The sequence below is a fragment of the Typopeltis vanoorti genome, chromosome 3 (assembly GCF_054136105.1).
Source record: "Typopeltis vanoorti isolate ZY-2024b chromosome 3, IOZ_Tvanoo_1.0, whole genome shotgun sequence".
Taxonomy (NCBI): domain Eukaryota; kingdom Metazoa; phylum Arthropoda; class Arachnida; order Uropygi; family Thelyphonidae; genus Typopeltis; species Typopeltis vanoorti.
This window is the reverse complement of record NC_143551.1, coordinates 106,857,944-106,883,394: the sequence shown is the minus strand read 5'-3', so window position 1 is coordinate 106,883,394 and position 25,451 is coordinate 106,857,944. Positions and strand designations below refer to the sequence as shown.

At 34.8% G+C, this 25,451-nt stretch overlaps 1 protein-coding gene across 1 annotated transcript in view; it reads right to left on the bottom strand.

The window, feature by feature from the left end:
• The window catches only part of MAPk-Ak2 (MAP kinase-activated protein kinase 2), a 119,988-nt gene that overhangs the window by 52,024 nt on the left and 42,513 nt on the right, over nucleotides 1–25,451 (bottom strand). The window contains exons 5-6 of the mRNA XM_090390468.1: nucleotides 12,912–13,038; nucleotides 3,353–3,428 (exon numbers count right to left, since the gene is read on the bottom strand). Coding sequence (XP_090246594.1) covers nucleotides 3,353–3,428; nucleotides 12,912–13,038 — 203 coding nt within the window. The remainder of the gene's footprint in view (nucleotides 1–3,352; nucleotides 3,429–12,911; nucleotides 13,039–25,451) is intronic.

The window sequence follows — 25,451 nt, the reverse complement described above, 5'->3', positions numbered from 1 at the left end:
TAGTTCCTTTAAGTCATTATTCCAAGTCCTGAGCCATTTTTTTTTGTTTTTCCTTGATTTGTATCCTAAACTTTCTTCTGCTGCTCTTAGTATGGTTTCCTTTATATTTTTCCAGTCAGTTTCAATATTGTTTGTGGTTCGCTTTATTTTATCTCTTATTCTGCTTTTATATAAGTTTCTAATACTCTCCTGTTCTAGGAGGTGAATTTTAAACTGTTTATTAGATGCTGGTTCGTTATCTTTTTTTCTTTTGAAGTATGTGGTTCTTTTTATGAATTCAAATTGCTTTCAACTAACATGTGATCAGTACCAATTTCATTCCCTCTAAAAACCCTTGTATCCTTGATATTAGTATTAAGTTTGTTGTTAATAATAATGTAATTTATTATGATTTAGTTCCTATTGCTTCCCATGTGTACTTATATATTTTTATGTCTGAAGAAAGTATTGCTGATTTTTAGATTGCTAAATATGTAACTTGATATGCTATATGATAGATATGCTATTATACAGCCTAAATAATTAAACTGTGCCATCTGTTCTGTTATTTTATTTTCTATAATCATTTTTGATCTAACATGATCCCAACCTTTAAATGCCATGACTTTCTTTTATGAAATTTTTAAACTGTATTGTTGGCTTATTTTGTTTAATTTGTAAACTGATTTTTAAAGATTATCTTTATTGTCTTATAATATAATTTGATCATCTGCATGCAGTATTGTATTGATAACAGTTCTGGTTAACTGGATACCTTGTTTTATTGTCGTTTTCGATATTTCAATAATCTGATCAATATATATATATTGAATAGAGCTGGAGATAAGCTACATTACCTGTTTCACACACTGATTTATTTCAATCTCTTTTGTTAATTTATTAACAAACTGTATTTTTGTATCTTTATATAAACTTTGTATAGCTTGTACAAAATGTAATGGATATCCTTATTTTTTCATTATATTTCATAGTTTTTCTCTGTGTATTTTATCAAAAGCTTTCTTGTAATCTATAAAGGCCACATGAGTCTCTAAATTAAATTCTCATCTTTTTTCAATGTTCAATGATTTGTTTAACACGTAAATATTGTCTATACATGATTGTCCATGTCTGAAACCATTTTGTTCTTCTGAGAGTAGCTTTTTTGTAATATTTCTAAGTCTTTTATTCGGATTTTACTAAATTTTGCAACTTACATTTAATAAACTTATTCTTCTGTAATTTCCACAATCACCCCTGTCTCCTTTCTTAAATATAGATATGACCTTAGCTTTTAATCAATCTGATGGAACCTCACACTTCCTCCAACAGTTCTTTATTAATTTTAAGAATCTGTGATGTAAATATTCTCCACCATATTTTCAAAGCTGTCTATACCATCTATTCCAGTTGATTTTCTAGTTCTTGACACTTTTATTGCTTCTTTTAGTTCTTCCAATTGTATTGGTTCCACATCAGTGTTGATTTCTTCATTAGTATTTTCTGTTATGAAATTTGGGTTATACCAAAGTTGTTACAGCTGTTAAACCATCAATTAAGGAATCCTGCAGACTTGTATTGGATTTATTTAGGAGTATTACATCATCTGCATAAAGTAATGAGCTGAAATTAACATCTCCAATTTAGACATCAGATGATTTCTTGCCACTTTCCTTCAAAATGCGATCCATCCAGATAATGAACAACAGCCAAGATGCTGTATACACATGATTTTGTCTTACACATGATTTTACATCAAACCATCTTTCTGTACCTCCTTCAATTCTGACTTACAAATCATATTCAGATTATGCATTGCTCGATATAAAGTCCAGTTTACCACATAGAATTATGACAATCTGAACAACTTTCTCTTGATACCTTATCATATGCCTTTCCCAAGATGTATAAAATAAATACAGATTCTTGTTATATTCCCATGATTTCTCAAATATTCATTTCTTTGTTTTCTGTTCATGTGGATTTGAGCGTTTCCTATCTCTTTGCAGTATTTTTATGATAAAGAGGAGATATATTACTCATTGCATCATCGGTAATTGGTGTACACACACACACACACAACAAGTAAATTAAATTCAACATATTAACATATTAACTATACAAAATGATTGTACATTCAGTTAATAAATGAAATACATATAAAAAATTTGATTCAGAATTAAAGGACGTTATCATACTGGACAACAGACCAATTATTTGGTTTTAATTTTTAACTAAACATAATAAAATTAGATTAATCCTTTTTCCAAGTGTGAGCAAACAAAGTTTGCACCTGAAAGTATCTTCAGGACTGGGGTAAGGGGGTACAACACCAAGACAACTCGTTGCAAAGGTGGAGTAAGCTACCAACACTCCTATCTCAGTATCTCCTATAATGCAAAACACATCTCCTTGTAGATATGTCTAATGTTATGCATTAAGGGAAGGGCCACTACCCAGACTAGTTTCGACCTTAATGCATAACATTAGACATATCTACAAGGAGATGTGTTTTGCATTATAGGAGATACTGAGATAGGAGTGTTGGTATCTTACTCCACCTTTGCAACGAGTTGCCCTGGTGTTGTACCACCTTACCCCAGTCCTGAAGATACTTTCAGGCGCAAACTTTGTTCACACTTGGAAAAAGGATTAAACTAATTTTATTATACTCTAACCAAGTGAAAAATAAACTTTCAACATCTTTCTCTAAATCCAGAGTAATTTATTAAAAAAGGGTGGCACACCATTTGGCAACTCCTATAAGTAGAGATGACCTGCTAATGCTTCTGCCTGGTATCTCCACTTGGGCTTGGCTCCCACTGAAGAGCCCTCAATAAAGGTCGAAACTAGTCTGGGTAGTGGCCCTTCCCTTAATGCATAACATTAGACATATCCGCAAGATGTGTTTTGCATTATAGGAGATACTGAGATAGGAGTGTTGGTAGCTTACTCTACCTTTGCAACGAGTTTCCCTGGTGTTGCACTACCTTATCCCAGTCCCGAAGATACTTTCAGGTGCAAATTTTGTTTGCTCACACTTGGAAAAAGGATTAAACTAATTTTATTATACTCGAACCAAGTGAAAAATAAACTTTCAATGAACAGCTCATCTATATCAATTTTAATGAGTTAATTTAAAGTCTGTCATCAAAATAAAAAAGTAAATATAAAACAATTTAAACTTTTTTTCCCTGTTTTTCTGACTTCTTATTTTTATCTCATATTTAAGAAATAATGTTCAAGCAAGAATCATTAATAACAGCAACAGATGAAGTTACAAAGTAATAATGAAAAGTTTTTATTCCATTTCAAATATAAATATGAATTAGTACAAATAATCTTAAAATAAGAATTAAAGAATTAAACTTACAAAATGTACATAATAACACCTAAGGACCACATGTCACAAGACTTGTCATATTTCTCTGGGCCAAGGACTTCAGGAGCTACAAAAAAAATTAATAGTAATAAAATTTCAAAACATGCACGCGCGTGCACACACACACACACACACGATTATTAGCTATATTGACTCGGTATGTAGATATGTTCATATCACTTACTGACTGAATATCGAAAATTAGAAAAACAAATTAATTTAATCTAACACACATGTTTCGTCGGAATGCCAAGTTCTTCAGGCGAAAGAACATTAAAAGCAAACACAAAAAATACTGTAAAGAAACATTGTACACTACAATAACAGACTATGAACTGAAGCAACAGTTCAAACTTTAAGTAAGGTTACAGTCTGGGCTCAAGTTCTATTGTTAGGCATATGTGAGCATGTGACTTCACGAGTGCACTAGTATCTGATGGCAGAGCTATGTAAGTCTGGCAAACTATAACTAAGGTTACTGTTTATGTGAGAAGAGTCTAGGATAATTTCTTTGGATTCAACTATGAAGCGTTCTACTTCATCATGGCATATATGAATGTTTGATGTTGTGTTCCAGTCTATTTTGTGTTGCGGCCTTCATTATTTGTGTTCACTGAGAACAGGACATGGCTTGAGAGTTATAGACTGGAATATACATTAAACATTCATATATGCCACGATGAAGTAGAACGCCGCATAGTTGAATCCAAAGAAATTATCCTAGACTCTTCTCGCATAAACAGTAACCTTAGTTATAGTTTGCCAGACTCGCATAGCTCTGCCATCAGATACTGGCACACTCGTGAAGTCACAAGCTCGCATATGCCTAACAATAGAACTTTAGCCCAGAATGTAGCTTCAGTTCAAACTTAATTTCAGTTCATAGTCTGTTATTGTAGTGTATGATGTTTCTTTATGGTGTTTTTTTGTGTTTGCTTTTAATGTTCTCACATCTGAAGAAGTCGGCATTCTGACGAAACACATTGTGTGTTAGATTAAATTAATTTGTTTTCCTAAGTCTCGGAATGCAGTCAGTAAATAATATGACATATATACATATAAAATACAGTTAATCTTTTTCTTTTCTTTTCTGTTTCTTCTCAGAAATGATTAATTCATAGATAGTAAAAAATATAAAGAAGTCAAGAATAAGAGAATATTGTTAATGCCATTCATTACTCAATTGGATGGTATACTCACTATCCATCCAACAGGCCATTGGTTCAAATCCCACTGTAAAGCACGGATGTTTATAAATGTGTTTAGGTGGTAAAATGAATTTAATCGCATAATGTGAGAACACTACTACTTAGAGGTCTAAAGTGTTTTGAAAAAGTACTATGTTTGCTCTCAAGTGAAGGTCTCACAGTCTCCAGTCTTTCACAAGATGGAGGGGATTTGTATGAAAAAATTCTCTTTTTTTATTTCATAAAGAAAAACTGATCCAAAACATAATATCCTTTCAAATGTCATCTCCATCTCCAGAAGGTTGACTATTATGGATCTTTACCTGAAATCCATAATGTGCAGTAGAAAGATAAAATGGTGAGGCTCAATCTTTTCTATCTCGCAGTTAATATTCTATGTTTGTCAATGTGTGTGTGTGTGTGTGTGTGTTCATTGGAGCTGTTTTTCATGTTTTCAGGGACAAAAAAACAAACCCAGTTTCTGAGTGAAAAACCTTCACCTGCATATGAGACTGGCTAACTCACTCAGTCACCTTTATAATGATAAAGGTTCTCTCATTATAGACGAGATTTGAACCCAAGTCTTTTCAACCAAAGGGGTCATCTATACCAGCTGAGTTATAGAGGCTCTAAAACATAATATGAGAACACACAATACAAAACATATTTCATATTAAACATCTCAGCTGCAGTGGAGAGTGACTGGATTTCCAGAAGGAATTTGCCACCTCACCTGAAAAAAGCTCTTATAAATGTCTCCTTGTGGAGTGGAAAGCATGAATTCAAATTCATGCTTTCCACTCCACAACCAAATGGCATGTTTAGGTTCTTCCAGCTACTATGCTATGGAATTTTGAAACCAAAATGGTTAGTTATTCGTTAACCGGTTAGTTTTTGGGATAGAGAGGATTTGCATGAATTTTATTTTATTTTTATAAAGAAAAACTGACACAAAACATAATATGGTAACACATAATTTAAAACATGTCAGCTGGCCAGCAGTTTGGAGTGGAGAGTGACTGGATTTCCAGAATGAAAACTGTCACCACACTTCACCTTTAAGAGCATTTATAAACGTCCTTGCATATGTGATGGAATTCAAATTCATGCTTCTTATCCATAACCAAATGGCATGTTTCAGGTGTTCTAGCTATGCTATGGAGTTTGGTAATCAAAAAATTTTGGTTAGATGGCTTGTGACTGATTGGCACAAGGACAGCAAAGGTCATACTGTGCCATTCAAAAGGTTATAGCTGTTCACAAGGTAATAAAATAAACAAACAAGCACAAACAAGTATACAAGGTAATAAAATAAAAAAAACAAGTACAAGTAAATAATAAGTTATGTATGAAAAAGAAAAAAACAACACTACCATATTCTACATATGAATAGCATAAGCAAACAAAGTTTGTGCCTGAAGTATTTTCAGGACTAGAGCAACTCGTATGTAGAAGCTAATGACTTCACATCACTTGCCTTAATATTCCATAATGCAAAGCACTATCCCTGCGGATATGTATAACACTATGCATTATGGAGGGGTCACTACCCGGACCAGTTTCGACCTTTATTGAGATCTCATCAGTACGAGCCAGACACAGAGCTGTCATATACAAGTAGCCAAAAGATGTCACACCTTATTACTAAATTATTGTGGATTAGAGATAGTTGCTGGAAATTTTTCCACTTGGTTAAAGTATAAATTAAAGAAATCAAAAAATTATATAACTTTGTGCCTGAAGTATTTTCAGGACTGGGGCAACTCATATATAGAAGCTAATGACTTCACATCACTTGCCTTAGTGATGAGATCAAATCAGACCACTGATGAGACCTAAATAAAGGTTGAAACTGGTCTGGTAGTGACCCCTCCCATAATAATGCATAGCATTATAGGATACTAAGGCAATTAAGGTGAAGTCATTAGCTTCTATATATGAGTTGTCCCAGTCTTGAAAATACTTCAGGTGCAAACTTTGTTGGCTTACACTTGGATAAAGGATTAAACCAAGTATATATTTCTTGGTATCTTTAATTTATAGTTTAACCAAGTGGAAAACTTCCGACAACTACCTCTAATCCAGATTAATTTAGTAATAAGGTGTGACACTGTAAAATTTATATTACATATATGTTGATGTTGTCTGCACCATTTGTAACATTCTTTATCTATCTTATATCTGTTTCTATCTACCTTGCTTTGTTTATAACTATGGTCGACAATCTTAAGTTCTAACTGCCGCCATGTATGTACTTATACTATGCTTTATCTCTCAAACTCTATAGTCTAGCAAATTTATTTATTTATCGACTGTGCTAACCAACTATGTATCGAGAATGAGAGTGTAAGACATTATTCAAAGACAATACAGGTTTCTGAAATCGTATGCGCATTCCCCGATTTACTTTAAATTTATCCCTTTCTGTCAGCTGTGTGGCAATTAAATAAAAATCGTACATATTACTTGCACACAGGTTCAGAATTTTTTTGGAGATAGTGCATTGACACCTCACAGTTCAGTGTGTTGTTTACAAACTATTTATTAAGACCCAAAGCATATTTACAATATACACACTAGATAGATACAAATTCCTCATTTTACTAAACCTTGATTTTGAGTTATCATAGCATCTAAACTTAACACCATATGAACGTAAGACACACTGGTCTAGTCTAATTAACTGCTTTCTATACAAAATCACGCTGGCACATTACATACAATAGATTCATGCATTTTCTACACATATTTTCAGAAATATAGTTATTTAAGTTTCTCTCTCACGAACAAACCTTCGCATTAATCAAATGTTATACGGGAATCTTCCTAACCTTTCTTTCATTCACTGTGTTGATCTCTTCCTTCCTAACATCTTGTCACAATGTCTCCTTCCTATAGAGATCCATGTAGACAATAGCCGAAATCTCTCTTCCATTCCTTTCGATCACAAATGATTGAAAGTTTCAAATATGAGCACGTCTTGAGAATCCTGAAGACAAGACACGAAGCTTCTCTTTCTTTTCCAACCACGGATGGCAGCAATTACAGGCAAGAGCAAGCATTAAGAATCCTGTAATAATTTTGCTTACTGCTGAGGTGCCTTATATGTATCTGGGCTTCCTTTGTTTTCACATTTGCACGCTTTTTGAACTTGTTACGTGCTTACCTCCGAGCGTGTTGATGCCATCTTCATGCACTCTTTGACTTCTTTGTTTTTGGCACTTGCTGACCCTTTGATGTGATGAAATCATCCTTTGCAAGTCTCTGTAACTTTTTCTCTCGTGATAATCCTCTTTGTTCTTTACTAATCTTACCATAAATTTGCTGATTCATGTACCACATTATAGTAACAGAGAAAATTCTTTTTGCTTAACACAATAACTTACAAGGAATTATATTTCACTGAACTTTTTTCATATCTTTTTTTTCTACATTTCCTGAATTAAAACCATTGTAAAACTAAACATGATAAGTCATGGAATTACTTATCATGAGAGATTTTACACCTTTTGGCTACTCGTATATAAAAATATGACGTCTGCATTACTTCAACCTTAGTATAACCTCTGGGTCTGGTTCCCACTGATCAGACCTCAATAAAGATCTAAACCAGTCTGGGTAGTGACCCCTCCCATAATGCATAGCATTATACATGTCTGCAAGGATATGTGCTTTGCATTATGGGATAGTAAGGCAAGTGATGTGAAGTCATTAGCTTCTATATATGAGTGCCCCAGTTCTGCAAATACTTCAGGGGCAAACTTTGTTTGCTTACACTTGAATAAAGGATTAAACCAAGTATATAATTTCTTGGTATCTTTAATTTATATTTATGCCATCTGTTCACACTTCCCTGATTTTTCTCAGAACTCTCAAACCTGTGGTCTCCAGTCTCTGATCATGTTTTTTTCCTAACCCAGCTCTAAGGTCCACAACTTAAAATTGGTTTGAACACCATTTCATATAAATCTATTCAGTTGACTACCTACCATACCAGTTTTGCTAAGTCTTTTGTCTATTTCCATATTTGATTTGCCAACTTCACTAAATTTTGCAGCTAAATAGCTGAAATGTTTTACTTGTTTTATAGGTTCTCCATTCAGGATGTTTTTTTATTGCTACTTTTCATAACAAATTTATTACAGCAGTTATTCAATTTAGTCAGGGAATCTACATACTTATACTAGATATATTTAGCAGTATAAGATCATCTTCAGAAAGATCACCCGAGCAATTAATATCTCCAATTATGTTATCAGGTTTAATGCCAGTTCCCTTCATAATATTGCAAATAACATTATTTCTTCATAATATAAGAAAACCCTTGCTAAACTCCTTGAAAGGAATAATAACAACCTCCCCATCTCAACCAGACTATATATATATATATATATATATATTATTATTTGACACCTCCACACACAATACCCAGATCCTACATTAAAGATACAATGGATAGACTAGGCTCATTTCTAAAACAACACAAACTTTGAACAGTCTATAAATCTCTGGATAAAGTCTCCTCCTTTCTAAGCCAAGTCAAGGATTGCCAGGATCTGCCATTTCTTTTCTTACTTGTAAGAACAAACAGCCATTGGTCAGCATCCATGTACACAGTTCAATTCAAAATTTATAGTACTAATTTCTCGTCCTCTTCCTTCACTCCATCTACCTCTGTTCTCTGGAATAGCCTTTCCCATACTATAGTTCTCCAATGAATACAATCCTCCAACTCTTCAAGAAACACATTAGCAGATTCTTCTATTTTATCTGACTACATGTGTGAACACGCACACAGCTGTGTTATAGGTTTTGTAACCTCTCGCACGTGGAACTGATACATACACACGACAAAGAAATTAGCACACCTGGAAGAAAACATGGTACAACGGCAAAACTAAGCAAATAGCTAGAGTGCGGGGTGGTATGCAAATGATCGAAGTTTGGTATGATTGCGCGTGCCCACACACCCTGCGGTGGCGCTGCAAGCACGAACCGGCAGCCTTATAGAACCGGCGTGTAGTCGATAGCCGATTAAAGCGAAAAGCACCGGCAAACTAGAGTACAGAGTGACAATAATGCCGGGACACAAGAGACATTGGTTTAAGCAACTTACGGACTTTGACAGAGGCATGATCATCGGAGGGTGGTCGGCACGGCGTATAGGTGGGCACACGAACCGTTCTGACCATACTGTCTGACAGTTTTGGGAGCTGTGGACACGTTCCAGCACTACCACACGGCAGAGCAGCACCGGTCGGATCAGGAGGATCGATGGATTGTGCAGCAAGTATGGAGGGATCCCACAGTGACCCGGTCCACTATACAGGCAGATGTAGGGGCTCCTGTGTGCCCAAGAACCATTTCCCAATGCCTCGCAGAGGTGAATCTACGATCCCAGCACCCCTTACGTGTGCTCCCATTAACACTGCAACATCGCCAACTCCGTTTGCAGTGGTGCCAGGCAAGAGCGATGTGGAACACCACAGACTGGCGACATGCGGTCTTCAGCAATGAGTTCCACTTCGTCATGGGGACAGGTGATCATCGTGTCCGGGTGTGGAGGACCCTCTGGTCAAGGACACAATCCCGACCTCGCTATTGAGCACCACACCTCCCGCACTGCAGGCATTATGGTCTGGGGAGCCATAGCCTACAATAGCCGATCACCCCACGTAGTGGTATGTGGCACATTGACGGGACAGCAGTATGTGGACGACATCCTACAGCCCCAAGTTCTCCCATTTCTGGCCAGGATACCAGGAGTGCTATACCAGCAGGATAATGCCCGTCGGCGCACGGCTCGGGTTGCCCAGGCCTGCCTACGTCGTGTACAGACACTTCCAAGGCCAGCTTGCTCCCTGGACTTGTCCCCTATCAAGCACGTTTGGGAGCAACTGAAATGCCAGCTCCCACGTGCTGCAATATCTGGGATTTGGAGCACAGCATCCAACACGTGTGGGCCAGTCTGCGGCAGAACAACATCAGGCATCTGTTCGCCACCATGCCAGACTGTATTGCAGCATGTAATGCTGCACAAGGCGGTGCAACGTGCTATTGATGATTGCGTACCACAGATCCCTTTGTAATTGTCCAGCTGTTTTTGCCATCATGTGTATCACTCACCTATATCATTACACCAATAAAATTTCAGTTGAATCCTATACTTCCATCTTGGTGCGCTAATTTCTTTGTCCATGTGTGTGCGTGTGTGTAGCCATGCCAGATGGAACAGCACAGGTTAAATAAGACCCGCCCCCATCCTCTCTAAGATCTAGGGCAACAAATGAAAAGTCCAACAGAAATTAAGCTACACCAACTGTTATAAAACATCATTGGAAAAGAGGTAGAACTAGCACTGGAATCCATATTATGTTGACATAATTGATGTTAGCAGAATGAAAATGATAATAACTGGTGCAACAGTCCTAAAATTATTTAGGACTTATTTAATTATTTAATTATTAAGTAATTATTTAATAGTGAAATATAAAATCTGACAAATTATGGATTACTTTTAAGAAAATTATTAGCAGATGCTACTAATAACAAAATTAACTATGCTACACTCCCACACACCTTTAGCAAACATATCAAGAATGTAATAATGAATTTATTTTCTCCATGAAAGTGGGTTTTCTGTGAAAAGAAAAGTTGGTTTAATAAAACAATCAAAGAATGATAATGAATTAGCACATTTTTTTTTTAATAACGAATTTTATAACCTTTGAATTTTGCAGATGTGGTTATGTACATATCAGAATTGCTTCTTGCAGATCTATGAATGTTCAGGATGAAGGACTAAAATGTTGCATCTCTCAATTCATGTAATTCTGGAGTTCTATGTAATGAAATTTGACAGCCATGGTAAACCTGGAAGTCGTTGTGATGTTCAGCAAACTACTCTTGAACAATAATACCAATGTGTATTATCTTGCCGAAACATACTTGTGCTATGAAGAGGTGTATCTCATCAGTCAACGTCATAGGTGCTTAGTAGTACAGTTTACTAAGCAGCTAGTACCAGGGCTCCAAGAGATTCCCAGAAAAACCTTCTGCTATGCCATAACACTGCTGCATTCTGCCTGTTTCTTCTAGAATGTGATTAGATTGATTCCACTTACAAGGGTTTTTGCCTAATGCCTCAACCACCCATCCTGCATAGTTGGAAATGAGATTCATCCATAAAGACACAGTGAATGTCTCTCAAAGAGAAACTGTAGAGGTAGTCATCAATGACTAAGCATAAGTATGGTACCTTGATGGAGCATCTACTTTGGAAGCCCGTAGAGAGCGGTATACTTTGGATTGTGATCTAGAAAATACTACCATTTGTCCTTGATTAAATTTCATGGTCAGCTGTTCCACAGTTTTCATCTATGGGTTTGCACAAGGCAGGACCATCCTGTGTTCAACACTGAGGCATCAGTGTCCACTATTGGACAAGTAACTGCTTTTCTGTTCAGTATCTTTCTACTCTTGGAAAACAGCTGAACCACTCCACAATTATGCTCTTTTCAAAGTACAAATTACATCCCTTTGGTCATGTCAGTCAGCAAGTATAAATAAATAGTAGGTCACACATCTCCAATATCATATATACTGGCTTTTGCAGTGATAGAGCCAATTATGAATTAGGAAGAGGGGTCAACATAATATTCTGACTGAACTTTGTATAATTATTGATTTTATCTTGGAATTTATTAAGTTCAATTTCAGAACACCTTCAACCTTTAGAAATAAATTCAGCAGCTGTGTTTGTCATGTGATAAGAATAATCCTCTGTAACCAATAATAGTAGCTGGAACTTTGAAACTCAATGATGCAGTGACTATTGGGTACAGTGGATTTGCTGTTTTGCACATCTTTGGTAGCTCATAAATCCTTGGTGCATTCACAGGCTATCATACTCTATCATGAGAAACACATTGTGAAATTAATGATTAAAAAAGAAAAAAAATCAGATAATTTGGTAAGCCCTGCCCTACTTAACTGTAAGAGTGGGTTTCCAACTGGAAAATTCACACCTATCATCTGATTTGTCTTCTTTCATTATCTAGTCTGGAGTGGAACAGATAAATGGGAAGTTACCATAGCTGTTAGCTACAGTAATCTGTTAGACTAACTTAGCAATATAAATAAAGTGAAGTTCATTGCTGGTTTAACCATCCAACTGTCCATGACATATATTTACGTCAACCAAAACATGGATGCAAAGCATCTAATAAAATTGCAATACTACTGATACTCAACATAAATAACATGGATATGAAGTATAAGATGGTTGACATATTTCTTCCACATGGACATTTGGGTGGTTAATTTGCTATCTGTAAGTAGGACTTCTTAGAGATGAGACTTACCAACATAATATGGTGTATAACAAGGGGTCTGAAGAGAGTTCAAATTCGTTGTCTCTTTTGCAAATCCAAAATCTGTTAGTTTCAGTATGGCAGTGTGATCGGCTTTACTGTACAGTAAATTTTCTGGCTGCAAAAAACAAATGTTTATGTCGTAGACTTCAGGTGATCAAATTTATATATAACAATTACAGCTCACAAACACATCTACTTAGAAGTGAAAGATATTTTTAAGAATATGCAGCTACCCACAATGAATAAATATGGATTCATATCCCCTTCCACCCTCCCCCCAAAAAAAGAAACATTAATCTCCACACATAAGCCTTAACACAAGGACTTAGAGGATGTTAACTGCTTAATTATCTTCTAGTGTGTGGTATGATTTTCTATAAAGAGAAAAACTATGAAACATTTTTGAATGCCCTTTAATTAATGTGTCTAGGAAGAGCAGATAGTTGGCTGTTTCTTTTATTTTGTCTTCTTTATAAGCATCAGAGCCCAACAGTAAATACATGAGCTATGTAGCATAACAGTGTGTGAGTGTGTGTTCGTGTTGAGAACATTGCTCTCCAGAGAGAGAGAGAGAGAGAGAGAGAGAATGGGGAGAACCCACTGTCATCCTACTTAAGTTTTACACAATTTTTACTTTCTGCATCAAATAACAGGCAAGAACAGTGAATCTGCATAATTCAAAACTGGCAAATGGTTTGTGTGTGTGTGTGTGTGTGTGGTGGGCTTCATAAAAGTGAGGTTCTCTTTTAAAGGTACACTAGTAAAAAAGAATGTAATATTAAAGTGTCAGTGTCATGGCTGAATTTTTAGGATGAAGTTTAGTTTAAAATAGTTCTAAAATTAATAGAATTTTTTCATAAGGATGGTGGCAATTTGCTATTTGTAAGTAGGACTGTTAATACCATCATATCAACTACACGATGAAGGGGGGGTGGGGGAGAATGAATTTGTAAAGTTTTGGAGTTCCATAAAATATCAAGGATAATAAGGTTAGCATAATAATATTTCAGTTAATATTTTCTCAAACCCGCGCAGTTAGCCTAGTGGCTTTGCGCTTTGCAACCATATGCCTGGGGAAGGAGTGTCCTAGGTTCGATTCCCGTCTACGATGTGAGGAGCTTAAGGATCTTCCTCAGCCATAGCCAAGTTAGCCGGTCTTTTCCGCCAGTTTATCTGGGATTTTTCATCCCGCAAGCAGGCAAACCGGCCCCGTGAACCCACAGGTTACAGTCATAAATACTTACAGCAAGGAAGGCAACGGGGGAAACCACCTTGCTCATAATCATCTCTCCCTAGAATGGTAGCATATAGCTTCCCTCCCGTGGCCGTATGGCAGATGGGAACCAGAAGAATATTTTCTTTAGGCCAAAATGTTTTTAAGGTAATTTGCAAACTTTTTTCCCTTTTACGATAAGCAAGATCATGATTTGATAAGCTCACAAATGGTTCGTTATCATTCTGATATACACCCTCAAGGGGTGTATAGTATAGTATAGTATAGTATAGTATATATGATAGTACAACATGATCCTTACATTATTACTAACTTCCTATCAACAAATTTCCTCCAAATTAGTCTGTTATTCGTCAAGCTACCAACAATGCAATATCATAATTTCAGTTTTATAAGGCACTTCTAACTGCATTTATCCACCTGGTTCTTGGTCATTGTGTGAATTTTTTTTCCTGGCACCAAATACCTATTTTGCTAACCTTTCCTTATCCGTTCTATTTAAGTGGCCATAGTGCTTGAGATTATCTTTGCTCACTCATTCTAATAATATCTTCATTTTTCATTTGATTCTGTCAGACTACACATCTGGTCACTCCCCAATTTTTTTTTTTAGAACTCTCATAACTGTATTTACTAAAATAAAGAGCCAAAAGGCTTCAGTTCAGCGATGCAAAATTATATAAGTGGATTGATCCAACATTATTTCTAAGCCAAATGTAGAAACTATGAAAGTTTTGTAAAAATTAGTTGAACAGAGAGTTTAGGGGAATACACTCACCGGCATTCACGAGTTGCCTTAGCGCAGACTACTTAGGCACCAAAGTATCTATATATTCGCTTACCATTAATCCATTTTGATAAGGTTTCACTGGCCTGACAGCTATTTTAAACTGGTTGGTTCTTCTCAGAAACCAGACAGAAACCTTAAGAGTGCAAAAACTTTTGTTCAGTACTAAGGAACTTGAAATTACAGACTGACCAAGAGTTCGCTTAAGAAAAATACACCTCTCCAACATTTCAAGTTCCTTAGTACTGAATGAGAGTGTTTGCTCTCTTAAGGTTTCTGCCTAGTCTCTGAGGAGAACCAATTTAAAACAGATGTCAGGCCAGTGAAGCCTCATCAAAATGGATTAATGGAAAGCGAATATATAGATGCTTGGGTAACACCTATGTTTTCTAAGTAGTCTGCACTAAAGCAACTCATGAATGCCAGTGAGTGTATTCCAGTAAGCTCTCTGGTCAACTTATTTTTTTTTTTTATTTTTTTTTTTATACGAAACTTTCATAGTTTCTACATTTGGCTTTAAAATAATGCTGGATCTCATATCTGTAGTCTCTAGTCTTTGATCAAGTTTTTTTTTACTTCTAACCCAGCTCTCAGATATTAAATTAAAATTGGTTTAAATACTACTGGTTTAGTGTATGGGCTAATTTCTCTCTTATTTCACATAAATTTATTTAGATAGTTTACACCAACTTTGCATATTCTATTTTGCATTCATTTTGAATATTTTTTGACACTGTTCTGTCAACTTTTGTTTCCTTGAACAATCTTTCAATATAATTACTTCAGACATCTAGTATATCTTTTATCTTCAGTTTACATGTTACCGTATCATCTCTGATTTCTTTTAGAGTGCTCTTTGCTCCATTTTTTTTTTTCATAAAGCTTCAGAAACATTCTGCTATCCTTCTTTATTTCTTCTTAGCCCTTAATTTCAATTTAACTTCAGTGATTTGTAATTCATGATATGTTTCAGAATCTGCACTAGGCTGTTTTTCACTGTCCTGATATTTATTTTCTATATTCTTGTCAATAATCCCTTCAGAAACATTTTGCTACCCTCATGATATTTATCTTCTATATTCTTACCAAAATCTTCCCATGACTTTTGTTTAGCTAATTTTACACATTGTTTTGCTTACATTTTTCTCTGTATTCTTCTTAGTACATGCTAACTTACTTGCTAGGAAATTTTCATATGCTTTCTTCTTCACTTCCCAAATCCATCATGAAATTCCATCCTTACAGACAATTTCATAAAGTGTCTCCCTGGCTGAATTAATCAATGTTTTCTTCAGAGTCTGCCAATCAGTCTTGATTTCAAAACTTTTTTTTTTTTTAATGATATCTGTATATGTGAGCTAACACTTTATTTCTGCAACCTGCTTGACTGATTCTTTTTAAAACTCTCTTACACATTTCTTTTCAATTCAATTTTATCCTACTCAATAGTATATGGTGATCACTTCCCATTTCAAATCACCTGTATACGCTTGCGTCCTGAACCATCATGAAGATATTATGATCGATGTTTCTTATGTCTCATCTGCATATGGATTTGTGCTTGTTTGCATGTTTTGGATTTATGGCCAAAGCAACTGAGGCAATGAGATTATATCATTGTACATTCTTCTGCCAAGTTTGCTTGTTTTACAGGATAGGAAAAGTCCAAGTTTCCAAGAGGAAAAACTAAACCACCTCCACATGAGACTGACTAACTCATCTTCAACTGAAAAGCCATGATAAACATTCTTCGCATACTAAAAGGGATTTGAAACCAGGTCTTTCTAACAAAAGGGCATTATCAATACTAACCGAGTCATTAAAGCTGTGGATTCATGTATGTCTTTACGTTGGAACACTGTGTCAGTAATGACTACGTGGTTTCTAATGCTGAACTTTTGTTCACGATAGCCCATATCCTGAAAAAGCATTGCTTTTCTTCTCCACCATATTTTATCAAAATATTTTTATATTGTGTGGTATTCACTTCCTACTCTGCTGTTTAGATCTCCAAAAAGCACATTTTCTACCTGGATGCTGACCAAACGAGGATGGACTGCAATTTGGGATTTAGCCGACCAAATTCTATTCTTATTGGCTTAAACCATTATACAAAATGATGGTACAACATGACAAAATTTCATGCCGGCTGGGGCATCGCCTGGTTAAATAAGGCCCTCGTTGTTTTCGCCAGAGAACCAGGGCGAATAGCGAAAAGTCAGCTACTGGAACAAATCTGAAAGCACCCCAACCCAACATCACCAGAGTTAAACATCGGTACTATCAATATAAGAAGCATGAATGGCAAAGAAATGGAGATAGCGGAGGAATTAGATAAGTACCAGATCGACATAATAGGGGTGACTGAAACAAACAAACAAACAAAAAAAAAAAACTGGTGAGATCTTTCTGAGCAATAAATACAAATTTTATATTCAAGCAATGACAATCAAGGAAAAGAAGGAGTAGCCATAGTATTCAACACAAAATACAAGGCTAATCTTGGATGGCAGGCAGTCTCAAGTAGAGTGATGTGGGCAAATATCAAAATGGGAAATTGGACAATGAGACTTATTTGTGCCTATGGTCCCACAGAAGGTTCTACTAAGGTAGAAGTAGAGGAATTTTTTGAGGCTTTAGAAAAAGCAACTGACACAATGAAAAAGGAAAAGTTGGTCCTTGTTGGGGATCTAAATAGCAGAGTAGGAAATGATTGTGAAACATACAAAAATATTTTGTGAAAATTTGGAGAAAAGAGCAAAGCTAATAATAATGGCAAATATCTGTTGTATTTCTGCTCAGGACATGGACTGGTTATTACTAACACCATGTTCCAACATAAAAATGTGCACAAATTCGCATGGAGAGAAGAGGCAAGGAATAAGAAAAGTCTCATTGACTATGTTATTGTTGATAGTGATATTTTCTCCCTGGTGCAGGACGCCAGAGTGTACAGAGGATTTGAAATTGGAAGTGATCATTATTTAGTCTTGAGCAGGATAAAATTGAATTTCATATTGAAAAGAATAACATGTAAGAAAGTTTTAAAGCGAATAAAAGTTCAGCAGCTCTCTGATGTGAACTGTAGACTAAAATACACAAAGATTATTGAAGAAAAAATGAAAGTGCTTGAGAATAGGAACCAAACCTTGGAGATTCAGTGGCAAGCCTTGAAGAAAACCTTGATTGATTCAGCCAGAGAGGCATGTGGTGAGGTTGTCTGCAAGGATAGAAAAATCAGAACTCCATGGTGGACACAGGAAGTTAAAGAGGCAGTGAAGGAAAAGAAGAAAGCATATCAAAAGTTCCTGGCAAATAAGTCAGCTTGTGCTATTAGAGAAAATACAGAGACAAATGTAAGAAAGCTAAACACTGTGTAAAACTGGCTAAACAAAAGTCATGGGAGGACTTTGGCAAGAACACAGAAAATAAATATCAAGAAGGTAACAAAATATTCTGGAGGTTGTTGAAGTAGCTTAGAAATAAAGGAAAGAGTGCTGTAAAAGGAGTTAGAGATGATAAAGGTGACATGAAAACTTGAGAAAAAGATATGCTTGAAGTATGGAGTAATTACTTTGAAAAATTGCTAAATGAAACAATTAGTGATAAAAAACACTCAACAGGCATACAATCAGGAATACATATCCATACTTGAAGTAGAAAAAGCCATCAAAGGCTTGAAATGTAGAAAGGCAGCAAGAGTAGATGATATTCGGCCAGAAATGCTGAAGTATGGTATATTGGTATAAAAGTCTTCCAGTGACTACACTGCATAGTTCAGAAGTCCTGTACAGAGGGACGAATTCCCGATGATTTGAGTAGAGCTCTCATAGTACTCATATATAAAAAGGGAAATAAAATTGATTGTGAGAATTACAGAGGTATTTCCCTACTGAGTGTTCCTGGTAAGATTATATGCAAGTATACTTGAAACGGTTGAGAAGAATTGTGGAAGAAAAGCTTGGTGAAGAACAAGCTGGATTCAGGCCAAATAGAAGCTGTCAGGATCAGATCTTCATTTTACGACAAATAGTTGAGAAAGCATGGTAATAGAACAAAGATCTGTATTTAAGTTTTGTCAATTTGGAAAAAGCATATAACAAGGTGCCAAGAGAGAAGCTATTCAATACGCTACAATTATATGGTGTCAATGGGGCATTATATCAAGCAATACATAGTCTTTATTTGAGTTGTAAGTGAGCAGTTAGAATTGAAGGAAGTACAGAAAGATGATTTAATATTAAATCTGGTGTGAGACAAGGATGTACATTATCCCCTCTGTTATACATTATCTATATGAATCACATTATGAAAGAAAGTGGTATTAAACATGATATCAGAATTGGAGATGTTAATGTCAGCTCTTTGCTTTATGCGGAAGATGTTATACTTTTAAATAAACCCACTACAAGTTTACAAGATTCCCTAACTAAATTGAATAACTGTTGTAATACATATGGTATGAAGGTCAGGAATAAAAAGACACAGACAGTGAAAATAGGTAGAATAACTGAAAATATCAACTGCGTTGTGAATGGAGAAACTGTGGAACAAGTAAAACATTTCAACTACTTAGGCACGATTTTTAGTGAAGATGGTAAATTAAATATGGAAATATACAACAAAATCAACGAAGATGGTATGGTAGCAAGTCAATTGAATAAATTCATATGGAATAAGAGAGAAATTAGTTGGAACGGAACACTAAATTAGGTGTATACAAGACAGTGTTCAAACCAGTTTTAACTTATGGATCTGAGAGCTGGGTCAGAAGTAAACCACAAGACCAAAGATTAGAGACCGCAGATATGAGAGTCCTGAGAAAGATTAGAGGCATGAACAGATGGCATCAATGGCAATATCATATTAAAAACGAGGATATTAGGAAAGAACTTGACATTGTCAGCATCCAGGAATGCTTTAGCAGAGCTAATCTTAGGCAGTATGGTCACTTAAACAGAATGGGCAAGGAAAGAATAGCAAAACAAATGTTCTCTGCCAGGTTGGGAGGAAAACGACCCAGAGGAAGACCCAGATATAGGTGGATTGATACAGTACAAAGTGCCTTAGATGATAGAAATATAAGATCTGATAATGTTGGAGTCTTGACAAGTAACAGACTGACTATAGGAAAATTGTAGATAGGAAGTTAGTAATGATGTAAATTTTTCATGTAGTACTATCATATCCTGTACACCCCTTGAGGGTACATGTCAGGAATTTGATGATGAAAGCACCTTTTCCTCTTTCTTAATGCAAATTGCCTTCTTTAATGACTCAAAAATTTCCTCTAATTCTTCCTTAGTAGAACTTTCTGTGGGACCAGAGGCACAAATTCTTTTATTTTGATGTTTGCCTGCATCACTAGACTTAATATTGCCTACCATTTAGGAAGATTATACATGTTTAGTACTGAATGCTATAGCTGGTTTTTCCTTTATCCTTATCATTAATGCTTGAATGTAACATTTTTATTTGCTTCTTGTATCTAAAAATCAAGATGTCAGAGGAAGAATTAATCATAAAATATTATTACTGGAATCACTTACATTTAATTTATATGTCTTTATTTGTAAAATTTTCGGCTAAGTTTCTTTACAATTGAATGTACACTATTTTCTGCAGGAGAATAGCTCCATCTGCATTAATAGTTATCCATGGAGAAGATAAGGCTTGAAATTCTTTTTTAGATGGATTACATTCAGGAAATATTGATTTAAATAAAAAATATGCTGCCTGAAATCAAATTTTACTTGCTAAATCATTTGAACAGTTACGAAGGCCTTTATCTATATTATACATGAAGTCCACGATCGGAATGGTCTTTAGAGCTACTGCATGGTCTAATCCTTTTGATAATACTGATATTTCTTCAGTAGATAGAAGAAGTAAATCCAAGAAAGAAGACTGCGATGGTTTGGCCATGTGACCAGAAAGACTACCATCTAAAGCCCTGAATACAATGATGGAAGGTAAAAGATCCAAAGAACGGCCCATAGAAATAAATTAGATGGATAGACAAAATAAAAGAGGACCTGAAAACCAGATCACAACAAGCGACACCAAACTGGACAGAATTGTTCAGACTCTCCCGGGACAGACAGAAGTGGAAAGAGTTCATTCGACCTCATCATCATCCACATAGATGATAGAAGAAGAAGATAGGACAGCCCGAAATATGACAGTTTTTTAGGTTTTTATCTGTTGCAGAATTTGATACTGTTTACAAGATTTCTCAGAATCGGCCAATAAAGTTTTTTGTCAGTTATACAGCAGTATTTCAGAAGTTTTAATGTCTACTGAATAAGATAAGAAAAATACATGCATTAATAATCAGTTTGACTCTTCAAAAACTGCTCAGGCTGTCCTCTATCTAATATCGAAATATCAGTATTATCAAATAGATCAGACCTATGCAGTATCTCCAAAGATCATTCCGATCATGGACTTCATGTATAAAAGGTCTTTGCAACTGCTAATATAATTTAGTGAGCAAAATTAAATTTCAAGCAGCATATATTTTATTTAAATCAATATCTCCTGAATGTAATCTCTAAAAAAGAATTTCAAACCTTATTTTCTCTAAAATGTAATAAAAATTATTACTAAGGCCGACAAAGGTCAAGCAGTTGTACTTCATGATAAGAACAATTGTTTTAGAAAAATTAATCTTCCACTTCGAGATTATTTCACATACAAAAGCATTGATAGAGACCCAACTCAATGAACAAAGGTTGATCAGTTGTAGTTCATGATATGCAGTAGCTCCAAATTAAGAACAATTAAGATTAAGATTAACAAATAAGAACAATTATTTGAGAAAAATTAATCTTCCACTTTGACATTCTACATACAGAAGCACTGATTGTGACCTAATCGATAAACTTAACAGCTTCTTGGACATAGTTTATTCTTAGGATGAAGAAACAGTAAAAAGGCTAAAAGTTGATCATGCTTTTGCTTCAAGACTATATGGCCTTCCTAAATTGCATAAAGAAAATGTCCCGTTGAGACTTATTATGAACTGCATAGGATGTCCGCCGTATAAAGTCTCAAAATACCTATCTATTCTTTCTGCATTTACTGAAATTCTGCTACCTTCAGAAAAAATTCAATAGATTTTAAAAATAAAATTTCAGGATTATCCTTACAACCCACAGATCTTCTAGCAAGTTTTGATGTAATCTCACTCTTTACAAATACCCTCTGACAGATACAACTGAATTGCTTCATAATGACTTTCCTTGTGATATTGTAAAATTATCTGACTTTGTCATTAATTCAGGATAACTTAGCTGCCAGAACAAACTGTACAAACAGATAGAGGGAACAATTATGGGGTCACCCCTTTCTCCAACTCTAGAAAATTACTTTAAGGAGCATTTCGAGCAACATATTCTGGACATTTTTTCACCTAAACCACTGATTCGGTACAGATATGTTGATGATGTGTTTGCTGTATGGAACTCCACCTTGTCCGATCTTAATGAATTTCTTGAAAAAATTAATTCAATAATCACAAGAATCAAATTTACCCTGTTAGTAGTAGATAACAATTGTTTTCCTTTTTTGGATGTTCTTATTTTATGTCAACCAAATGGTAGTCTACAGTTCTAGGTATATAGAAAACCAACTCATACTGGTAAACACATTGATACTAACTCACATCATCACCCTTCTCAGAAATATGGTGTAATCCAATCTGTAGTTGTCAGAAATCATAAGATATGTTTTAAAAATTCTCTTCTAAACAAAGAACTGTTTATTATCAGAACTACCTTTATCTCTAATGGTTATAATGCAAAACTATCAAAAACATAATCAATAATTATTGCTGGTCTTAACCTCCTCAATAAGAAATTATCAGAATTTGTATTCCACATGCTAAAGGACTTTCGGAAAAGATAGAAACATTACATCGACAGATAACCTTATAGGTCTCCTTCCGTCCAGTTTGCAAACTTAATACCTTCCTTATTTAACCTAAAGACAAATATCAGTCATTTTCTTTTTCTGGAGTTTGCAGAATCTACTGCTCTTGTGGCATATGTTATTATGGACAAACTGGTTGTTCTGCACAAATCTGTCTCGAAGAATGTCAAAACAAATTTGCATTTCACTGAAAGAAACCCAACAAATCTGTTTAGCAGGCCATGCATTATCTACACAACTCAGGATTGACTGGAACAAAACCAAAGTGATTTTCTTCTGGAAAGACATACCAGGAAAGCTATGAAGTACACATTCACAACTCAAACCTGAACAAAAACGATTGCCTAAAACTTTCTCAATTTTGGGAAGTTATACTGACTAATACTCACCATTCATGTGTTCCTTAATTTGTAATTAATTTTGTTTATATTTAAAAATAATTAAGTTAATAAATTATTTTATTGTTATTTATTTTGGATATCTATTAATACAGGTGGAGCTATTCTCATGCAGCCAATACTACATGTAATATCATGCACTTTCAATTGAATTCTTCTTCTTCTTCTTTATTTTTTTGTGTGTGTTTTCCTATAATTGTATTGACAACAGAATTATTGACAATACAATAATTCTTCTTTCCATTATTACCTCTTATGCTGATGGTGCCTATCTTGAATTCTACTATGCTGAGTAGGAGTCAGTTCAGCAGTTGACTTTTCACTTTTTGTACTGGTTCCCTAAAGAAAATGGCAAATGCCTCATTTAACTGGGCCAGTATTTGACTTTTGGTACTGTTGTCATCATTGTTTTTTAAATTCCAAAATGTCTACCCATCCTTCTTCATTCAATATCCAGGTAGTCACTCACTAGCAGAGTGAATCGCACGATAGCGATAATTTGACATTAGATTCGAAGCCCTGGTCGGTTCTCTGCATAAAAATCAATGTGAAGATTATCTCCTGGCTGTCTAGATCTGACTCTGGGAACAACCATCTTCCTTCCTGTTGGTTATTAAATGTTTCTTTGCACAGTCAAATTTCTTAATATCTCATCCAAATTTCCCAATCTCTAGTTAAAATGTTTCAGTTATATGATCGAAATCAAATTGTACAGCATTTCTTTTTAGCTCTTAATTTCAATTTCACTTCAGTGATGTGTAATTCATGATTTCTCCACCGTCTATTGCCAACACAGATCTATCCAATTTCTGTATTTGCCATTTGAATAAACATTATAAAAAAAATGTTTATCATCATCATACGTATCAAGGATTTAGGCCTAGTATGGCCTGTTCCGACCTTAGAAGTCATCATTGAATCGTTTAAGAGGACATCCTGGTTTTCTTTTTCCTAATGGCTTGTACTTTAAGGCTTGTTTTGGTAATCTTTCTGTTTTCATTCTTTGAACGTGTTCCATCCATTTATGTTTATATTTTTTAATTTTTTCAATTACTGGTTCTTGGTTTAATTCTTTCATAATATCTTCGTTTCTTTTGTGATCAAATAGGGTATACTTTGCAGTTTTTCTCATAAACTTCATTTCTGCTGTTGTTAATCTTTGTTTGTCTTTTTGTTTTATTGTCCAGATTTCGCTTCCATACATTAAGACCGGTACGGCTAATGTATTGTATACTTTTAGCCTGGTTTGTTTTTGAACTAGGTTTGGTTTAAATATAGAGTTAATTACTCCTGTTATTTTTAAATATTTTGCAATTTTTATGTTTATATCTTTTTCATTTTCATAAGTGATCATACATCCTAGGTAGTTAAATGAATTCACCTGTTCTAAGATCTTGTTATCTAATACTATTTTAGTTCTTGCTGGATCTTGTCCTTTAAAGGCCATAGCTTTTGATTTTTCCGTTGATATTATCCTACCATAATCTTTGGATATCTCATTTAGATTTAAAATAGCTTTCTGTAAGTTATCTTCAGAATTTGTAATTATTATTTGGTCGTCTGCAAAGAGGAGAGTGTTTAAGTTTACTGTAGAAGAAAGTTTAATTCCTTGATGTAAATTTTTATTCCATTTTATTATTATTTCATTTAAGTAGATATTAAAAAGAGTTGCTGAGAGGGGACATCCCTGTCGGACCCCTTGGTTTATCTCTCTTGTATATGATAGCTCATGATTTAATCTTATTTGTATTTGATTATTTTCATATATACTTGTGACAGCTTTTAGGATATTATTTGGTATTTGTCTTTCTTTTAATATGTTAAATAATATGTTTCTTTTAAATGTCAAATGCTTTTTCAAAAAATGTTTATAGCAACTGTTTTTAACTGAGTCAAAACTTTCAATACCGTATTTTCTCTAATTTTGTATTCCAATATCAATAATAAATCTGCCTTATTAATACCATCCACTGATTATTACAAATCAACTATATAATTCCTCTATTTTTTTTTCACCTGAATGTGTGTAGTGGGTACATCACATGATGAATGGGAATGTAAGCTATAATTAGAAATAATACTCACTAAGGATTTAATACTTAACTAATGTTTTTTATTTAAGATAAAAGTTTGTCCTACTATCAACGACACATCTTTAGTATGATATCAAATTAGAA